The 9,304-nt window shown below is 30.2% G+C and overlaps 1 protein-coding gene and 1 non-coding gene across 2 annotated transcripts; both read left to right on the top strand.

Annotated features, from left to right (window-relative positions):
- The first annotated feature begins 564 nt into the window (after positions 1–564).
- On the top strand, positions 565–671 carry LOC133030700 (small nucleolar RNA R71). The gene has a single exon (XR_009684249.1). It is a non-coding gene; the product is annotated as a small nucleolar RNA R71 (small nucleolar RNA).
- Positions 672–4,909: 4,238 nt separating this feature from the next.
- Positions 4,910–6,172, top strand: LOC115700955 (uncharacterized). Its single transcript, XM_030628633.2, has one exon. It carries the CDS (start codon positions 5,163–5,165, stop codon positions 5,928–5,930), a length of 768 nt encoding a protein of 255 aa, XP_030484493.2. The 5' UTR covers positions 4,910–5,162; the 3' UTR covers positions 5,931–6,172.
- Positions 6,173–9,304: the final 3,132 nt, after the last annotated feature.

Here is a 9,304-nt window from a genome sequence, read left to right as displayed (position 1 = left end):
TTAATGGAAAATCTAGTTTCAGTCATAAATTGTAGCAATAAATCTGTCTGCAAACCAGAATTTCCACTAGAGCTTTGTTGCTGAGTATACTGTTGGTTCTATGTCTGGTTTAGATTTCTCTGTTGATAGAACCCACTGTTCCTTCGGTCACCTCCTTGATTGAACCCATAGTTGTATTTGTTCTGAGAATAATTTCCAATGGCTTTTGCTTCATCCATTGGCAAATCATCCACATCTGCCTGGCACTCAGAAAAGTGATGGGGACCTCCACATATCTCACAGACCACTTGAGCTTGTTTGGCTTGCATTGCAATCAGCTTTGTTAGGGCCTCAACCTGGGCTGTCAGCTTTGTAATGGCATCAACCTCTAGCACACCAGCTACCTTCTTAGTTTGACTTCTTTCAGTTGGCCACTGCTGATTGTTTAGGGCCATCTCCTCCAACAGATCATAAGCCTCATTCGCACTCTTTCTCATAAATGCTCCACCAGTTGCAGCATCTATTAGAGTTCTAGTGTTACCAACCAGCCCGTTGTAGAAGTTGTGAACAAGCATCCACTTCTCAATACCATGATGAGGGCACTTTCTGATGAGATCCTTGAACCTCTCCTAAGACTCATGGAGAGATTCATTATCTTGCTGACAGAAGTTGTTGATTTCTCCTCGCAACTTGGCAGACTTTGCTGGAGGAAAGAACTTGGACAGAAATTTTGTTGCCAAGTCATTCCATGTGGCTATGGAGTTTGGTGGCAAGGAGTTCAACCAACTCTTGGCTCTTTCTCTAAGTGAGAATGGAAACAGTCTCAGACGGATGGCATCATCACTAACTCCATTGACTTTAAAAGTCTCACATAGTTCCATGAAGTTTGATAAATGCAGATTAGGATCTTCAGAATGGAGTCCACCAAACTGGATTGAAGACTGCATCATTTGAAGTATGGCAGGCTTGATTTCAAAGTTGTTAGCATCCACTATCGGTGGCCTGATACATGACTGCACCCCCGTAAGAGTAGGGAGAATATAATCTCTCAAGCTGCGACCATTAGCTTGATCTTTAACGGCACCTCCATTACCGTTATTGCCTCCATTGTTTGCAGCATTAGCATTCGCATTAGCAGCCATGATTTTTGGTGTTTCAACAGTTGCTGAAACTCTTTCTTGCCTCTTGTTCTTTCGGTTTCTCCTACAAGTCTTCTCGATTTCATGATCAACTGGTAATATGACTGCTTGTCCTTGACGGCACATACACTTAGAATTCCTGAAATAGATAAAGAAAATATTGCAAAAAACAGATTAGTAATTAGCAAGAAAAATAAACCAAAGTAGAAGTTAGTATAATTTTATGTAATATTAATCTTTATACAATTCCCTGGCACCGACGCCAAAAACTTGTTACAAAAATTATGAACACTACGCAAGTATACGCAGTCAAGTAGTAAGCTCACGCAAGTGAGGTCGAACCACAGGGAATTGGATTAATTAATACTAAATTATATTTATGATTCTATCTGGCTAATCAATACTTTTTATGAATTCAATAAAATAATTCAGAAACTTAACATAACAAAAGAATATTAATCAAGATGAGAAAAATAGGGAGAAGAATCCTGTTGTCAGTTTACCAATCGTTAATGCCTAATTGCTATCCTTTTCTTGAAGTGAATGACAGATTATAAATTAACCTAACTCTTTTCAGATCTTTTAGGTTCTAAATCACATGCTCTTTAATTAATCTCTTAATTAAACTAACATGAAATCAGCATTAAGCAATAATCTAAATGTCACAAAGGCTATGCAAATACTTTCGTTTCACATCAAAACCTAGATTATCCAATTTTAGCATTCTCAATTCTCACTTTTCAGATTTTGAATTGAGTTCATAAAACATGTAAAAGGTGATTAATCTTACATATGGAATTAAGCACAAATATAGATAATTTTACAATCAAGATGGAGGAATGACAATTATTCATTAACTAGGAAAAACTTAAAACAACATTCATCATTCTCTCTAAATAGGAGTTTAGTTCAAAACATCCATAATTAACATTGAAACAGAAAATAGCATAGAAAAATTAAAGAGAAGAGAAAGAACTAGTTGAAGCAATTGATCCAGGTCGCCACAAGCTGCTCTTCTAGCCTCCTCCTTTGTTTCCAGGGCTCCAATTCTGAATGAATCTCAATTTTCACGAACTACCTCTATTTAAACCAAGTCTCATCTTTAAAATTCGTGAAATTACGAAACTGCCCAAAAATCCCGTCACTGGGTCCCCGTCGCGACAGGAGTTAAACATCGTTTTTTCGAAATTTTCTCTGCCAGTTCCCGTCGCGACTGGGATATTGCCCGTCGCGACTGGATTAGGCAGCGACACGATTTTTAGTTTTTCTTCTCGATTCTTTCACCGCGCGTCCTCAATTCTTGTACATACTTTCTTTAAACATCCAAGGACCTGAAACAAAAGAATCAAGCGTAAAATAGCTCTAAAACTAGAAACAAAGAATGAAAGCTAACCGAAAATATGACCCGAAACTTAGACTAATTTTAGCCTAACAGGTGAAAGCCCACTTAGCCACATTATGGACAATAAAATTACAAGACCTACTAACATTAGAAAAATTACAACTATTAAAAGAAGGAGATGACTTAATACAAAAGGAGACATAGTTATCAAGAGCCCAATGAAATTCCTTCCTATTGAGAGCATTGATAGTTATTCTCAAATCACTCTCCACAATAATATACATATATCAGATTTTTGTTGTGATAAATTAGAATTAAAAAATTGTTATTAGGGATAATTAATTATCAGAAAACTAATATCTTGAAAGAAAAAGAACATAAATAATATATTGAAAAAAAAGGACAGAAAAATAATGAACAAATTAGGTGCCGTTTGGTAACACTTTTGTTTTTTATTTTTTTAAACACAAAATGAAAGTAAAATTTTTGTTTTTAAAAAATTTATTTTTTAAAAACAAAAATGCGTTCTATAACCACTTTTGTTTTTCAATTTTAAAAACTGAAAACAAAAGTGTGTTCTGTAAAGTTCATTTTTATTTTTATTTTTTGATTTTATTTAAGTCGGGTCTAGGTCCGGGGTCGGATTCGGGTTCAAGTCAAAAGCCGAGTTAGCGCCAGGGCCGTAGGGAGGGGATTTGGGTTCGGGTCTGGTCGTAATCTAAAAGATTGATTAAGAAAAAAAACTGTTTAAAAAAATATTGAAAAGTAATTTTTTTTGTTTTTAAAATTTTGATTTCTAATTATAAAATTGAAAAGTAAAACAGTTTTATAAAACATGTTTTTGAAAAATATTTTTAATTTTCTACTTTTAAAAACAAAAAACTGATTAAAAAAGTGTTACCAAACGCCACCTTAATAAATCATATATATATATATAGTACGGCTGTTGTTTATTAAAAAAATAAATGAAAATTGATCATCTTGAAATGTTAGGATCTTTTAATAAAGCTGATCGTGTACGGCTGTCGTTTAGGGGCAAGGCATGACCTTGGTTTACTGAATTTTGTAATAACTAGTAGTGGAATGTCACTTATTTATATATACCAAAAATAATTATATTAGCTTAATGACCAAATTGCCCTTATCTGCCTGCATAACTGATCTGATATGATTGATACTTGGGACCATGATCTTTCGTACAATGGCTTTTTATACAAATCAGTTTTTTTTCCTACACGTACAATCATTTACTATTTTGACCTCCTCAACAAGACTCAGGTTTTGCAAATTACTCATATAAGTTATAACCACTAGTATGTTTTACACCAAAGCCACTGTATCGTATAGAACAACTCTTCTCATTATAAATAGGTTAATTTTTTACCTCCGAACTTTAACACGTACCACATCATGTTTTCTGAACTTTTAAAATCGTTAAAAATACTCTTTGAACTATAGGGATTATTGGATTTGAGGACTTTTATCCAATCTTAATAAAAAAAGTCTAACATGTATGAAAGTTCAGAGACATAATTTACTATATGTAAAATTTCGAGAGACATGGTTTGGTATATATCAAACTCTAAGGAGCATGATTTAGTACATAAACAATCACTGGAATAGTAAAATTGAATGAAATTAGACAAAAATTCTTAAATCTAGCAATCTCAATAGTTCATGGGATTTTTTAACTGCCAAAAAAGTTCAGAGAGCGTGATTTGTTACATGTTAAAATTTAAGGTCAAAAATTCTAATTAATCTTATAAATATCTAGTTGATTTTAATTTGGTAATTTTGATAAAGCACGTCATTAATTGTAAACATTAGAAATATATATAACTTTAGGTAAACATTAGAAATATATATTTTATTAAAAGATTAGTGAAATAAATTAAATAGGTCCTACTAATCTCAAGTCAAGTCAAGTATCAAGGCACACGAGAAGATAATAGTTAGAAATGGGAGATGTATTTCATATTGCAAGTAATACAAGGCAAAGAAAATCAAGCATATCAAAATATATCCTAAGTTTGAAAAAAGAAAGAGTATTATTAATTACCATAATTCATATCATCATATACATATATATGTTGAGGTCATTCATTTTATAGTGTGAAAATAATTAACATTGATAGAAAAAATCACTGCATATGTGTTTGTGTTCACATCCAACCCCTCATCATGCCAGCCCACCTCCCCTCACCTTAATTTAATCAATAATTATCTAAACCTAACAGTAAACAAATATATAATTACATATTGTAGAAATATATTATTATTATTATTTTTATAGCTAAATAATACAAAATCTAAAAATGGGAAACTTAGGGGACCATTGAGTTCCATTTACTTTATTGACTCGTGCATTTTGTCAGACAGGGATTCATCCAATCCTTGCTCTCATCAGACAGCTTGTTATATTTTTTTCTTTTTGTTATTATTATTGTTTATAATTTTTATTTTTTTCTTCTCTAATTAATATAAAATATATTTTTTCTGTCATAGTATTCCTTGATTCCCATCAAACGACATTTTTAATAACCCATTTACTTCCTTTCTCTCCTATATATATAAACCTTTCTCAACCCTTCGTAAACAAACACAAATTTCTCTCCCTTACCCAAAAAAAAACCCTTTATTTTCTTTTGTTTTATCTTAAAGCTCTTATCTAATAACATAAATTTTCTTATATTAATCTTTTCATGGAGGAGATTAATAATCTAAGATCACCATCTTTAGCCATTCGCAAAGATTCAAAAACAATATCAAAAGTTTCATCAAGTACCATAATTAACACCACTAAGCCTAAGATTAGGATTATCCATATATTTGCACCGGAGATCATCAAGACTGATGTGGCAAATTTCAGAGAGTTAGTCCAAAGGCTCACTGGAAAACCAACCGAGAAAGATCAATGCTGCAAGAAGGAGAGTATTACCAAAAGTAAGCCCAAGAATAATAATTCATCATCAGTAGTCAAAAATATTATTATTCCCACAACACCTGCTTCTTCATCATCATCATTAGATAATAATAGTAATTATTATTATGATAATAATAATAATGATGATGATAATCAAGTTGGTTATTACTCCAAATTAAACGCCTACTTTCCCACTAAGCCAATAGCCATGAAAATGGACTATACTACTAGTGGTGGGTTTCAGGGTTTTGATTATCTGGGCATGGCGGATCAACAAAGGGTAGTTAAAATGGAGGAGGAAGATGAAGAAGAAGAAGAAGAAATTGTTGATGAAGCTCATCATCATCATCATGGTATGTGGGATATGATTAATAATAAAGGTCATGATGAGAATGCTATTTCGAGTAGTAATTGTACAACAACAGGGTTTCTTGAAGGTTTTCTTGGATTTGAAGAGCTAACTGGTGATGAGTTCCATAATTTGCTACCTAATTTGGATAATTCTCATGTGATGCAATTTGGTTTTGGAGGACCTCAACTTGTGTAGCAGTCATCTTCTAATGTAGTACCTTATTAATTAAGCTTTTTTTTTTTTTATATAATATGATTTTTGTTATATTATCTTGATTTCTTTTGGTGCTGATGATCATGACGACTACTACTCATGAACATTTAGTGAGGCTCTATGATCTGATCTGATCTTATATTTTCCCAGTCTGCAAAATATATATATATATATATACTTTTTTCTTTTAATTTAATCTTTGGGGAGGTTCTTGATGATGATGATTTCTTTGATGTAAATACAAGCGTTTAAATTATATATATTTATTTTTGATATATTATATATATATATAGCTCCATATATATCTTCCATATATCCTCTATTTGAAGTAGTATAGTACTACTAGGAATCATATTATTTTTGTTGATTATTAGTTTTAAAAGTTTGTAATTTATTATTATGATTTTTGTTTTGTTTTTTTCCTTTTGGATATGTGCCACTGTAATTTGTCTCTTGTATATATCTTGGTCTGGTTCTTTCTCTCTCTCTTTTTCTCTCTCTTAAAGAGTTGGCAAACCAAACAAGAACGTGCATAAACTAAAGCATCGAGAAATTGGACATTTCTTTTTCTTGTAAGAATTAATTAATGGTGGGAACTATTTTTTATGTTAAATCATATAGGTTGTTTTTTCACAATCACAAAAGTCGTCTTCCACTTTTCATGTATTACATATATATATTTCATAATTTATATATAGTGCCTACATAGCATATATATATTTATATATTAATATATTTATCCAATAGAATAGAAATTATTATAATATAATTAATTTCAGAGATCCATCTTACAAGTTCAGCTGATAGTTCCTGCTATAATATTTGAATTAATTAAATATGTAACGTTGAGGATAAAGTTTTGTGCCAAGTTGTTGGCAAATGAATTGACATAGGAACCTCATAGGACAATGAACCAGAAAATGTGAGATTATGCTATTCATCTGGATTAGACATTATTTATTATTGTTTATGTACAACTATACTTCCCAAATAAAAGAAATATATATTAAATTATTCTTTAAGAAAAAAGGCAAAAAATATTTTAATCATTAATCCCAAAAAAAAAAAAGAGTTAAATAATTTTTACATGCATGATGAAATGGGAAGAAATTATTTGAACTACCATGCATGATCATATATAATAGAAAAAGGGAAAATATCCTAACAAATTTAAATCCACTGCTAGGTAAATATTACAGGACCACAAAGGAGAATATTGAATATTGTAGAAATGACTCCACAATGTGTTGGGCTGACATGGCTGATCATATCATTTCTTTATAGTAAGCACATATAAATATAAAATAATAATTGAAAAATAAGATTTTTACCTTGACACTTATAACATTTTCTCCTCTAAATTATTATTATTATTCTTAAATTTTCCTTCAAACTATGGCAATATATAATTACAAATTTATCTTTTCAGTTGTATTTTGGTGATCATCTTAATTTTGAAATAATTGATTGATGTAGTCATCATGTGTATAATTATAGTAAGAAATTTATTAACTAATTTAAATTAGTTGAAACTAAGTATAATCTTAAACATTTTAATAAAATTACGAACATACACTCTCAAAGTTTATCATTATAACACTTAGGTCACATTTGGTAATGAAATGCAATAGAATGGAAAGGAAACAATTTTTATTTTATTCTTTTGTTTGGTTGCATTTTAAAGTATCGGAATGACATTCCAATAGAATACTCTTTCCACCAAAATGGTGGAATGACTATTCCATTTTAAAAATAAAGAAAAGACCATTCCAATGTAACAAATTAAAGAAAAAATTTAATAATTTTTTATATCAATTGTTTTTATGCATTTTAAATTTTATTTCATTCAATTCCTATTCTCATTCCTATTCTTATATTTTCATTTCTCTCAACCAAATGCTACCTTAATTTATCATTATAACACTTTTTATGTAATTATTTTTTACCCGAACTACGGTAGATTAGCCTTGGATCAATCTAACATTGGGAAATTATTTGAAAAAATGAATGAAATACAACTGAAGGGAAAGTTTTATTATTATTTCTAAATTTCAAGAGGAATTTCTTACAAAAAAAAATAATTTAAAAGAAAAAATTCTACAAATATCATAATTCGGAAGTAAAAATCATTTTTATTCTTACTAATTAAATCTCTTAATATACATATATGTAGGGGTGTGCATAAATCATTCAATCCAATGACAACCGATCGATCCAATTACAACTAATCACCAAACAAAAGATATTCGATTGTGATCGAATTAGATTGGATGTTATTTTTGAATATCCAATTGGATCGGATCTGATTGGATGTTGGGGTGTCCAAAAATCTAATACATCTAACATCCAATCGAATCAATTAGTATTTTCATTTAGTTTGGATGAGTAATTAGATTTTATATTGTTATACGTAAATATATATGTATATATAAAAATTAACATTAAAATTTTACTCTTTTTTTCTTGGATTGGATATGGATCCAATCTAATCCAATACATACTAGACCTAAAATATTGGATAGATCCGATCCGATCCAAAAAAATACTAGGTCTAAAATATTGAATAAATCCAAATTAAACTAATAAATATATATATATATGAAACACATCCAACGGATAGAACCGATTCAATCCAATTAATATTCAATGGATGTTGGATCAAATGGATGACTGAAATTAATTAGATTGGATCGAATAGTAAAATCTAACATCCAATATATAATTAGATCGAATCTGGATAGACCTAAAAATATTGGATATTGTCAACACTCCTACATATATGGATAGGAACGTTGATATTTGTTGTTGTTGATTTAAGATTCACCTTAAATGTTTGAAACACCATTCTTAAATGGTAGCTTTTGGACGAAATTCCCGTTGAGAAGTTCTGAATTTTTGTAGTGCTAAGGTCTGTTGATTACATTAAAGTACTTTTTATGTAATAAAATATCATTCTTAAATGATGTCTTCTGGGCAGAATATCCGATTGAAAGTTTTAAAGTTTTAATCAGGTCCGATGACCACTTATTATTTTAAATAAATATAAGTTATTTATGTAACTACACATTCTGACCAATAAATAATTAAAAAAGATTTTATATTATTCAAATTGTCTCTTTATTTATATATAATATCTTGTAAATACTTAGTGGTTTTCTAAATTACGGATCGCTTAACATGTGTACAAAAAAGTCTACCCAGGAATTTAGGTCGAACAGATTTCTATGGTATACTCTAGTTAATAAATTTGCAAGTGACGAAGAGTTTAAAATTTGCTCGCTCACTTGGGGACCACCTACACCTGGTACAACATAGGAAAATAACACATGAAAATATTTAAGCAAAAATTAAGAATT

Source organism: Cannabis sativa, chromosome 8, assembly GCF_029168945.1.
Source record: "Cannabis sativa cultivar Pink pepper isolate KNU-18-1 chromosome 8, ASM2916894v1, whole genome shotgun sequence".
In the NCBI taxonomy this organism is placed as follows: Eukaryota; Viridiplantae; Streptophyta; class Magnoliopsida; order Rosales; family Cannabaceae; genus Cannabis; species Cannabis sativa.
This window is presented reverse-complemented; position numbering and strand designations above follow the sequence as displayed.

Coding starts and splice junctions, on each gene's coding strand:
- LOC115700955 (XM_030628633.2), top strand. CDS start 5,163: ATGGAGGAGATTAATAATCTAAGATCACCATCTTTAGCCATTCGCAAA.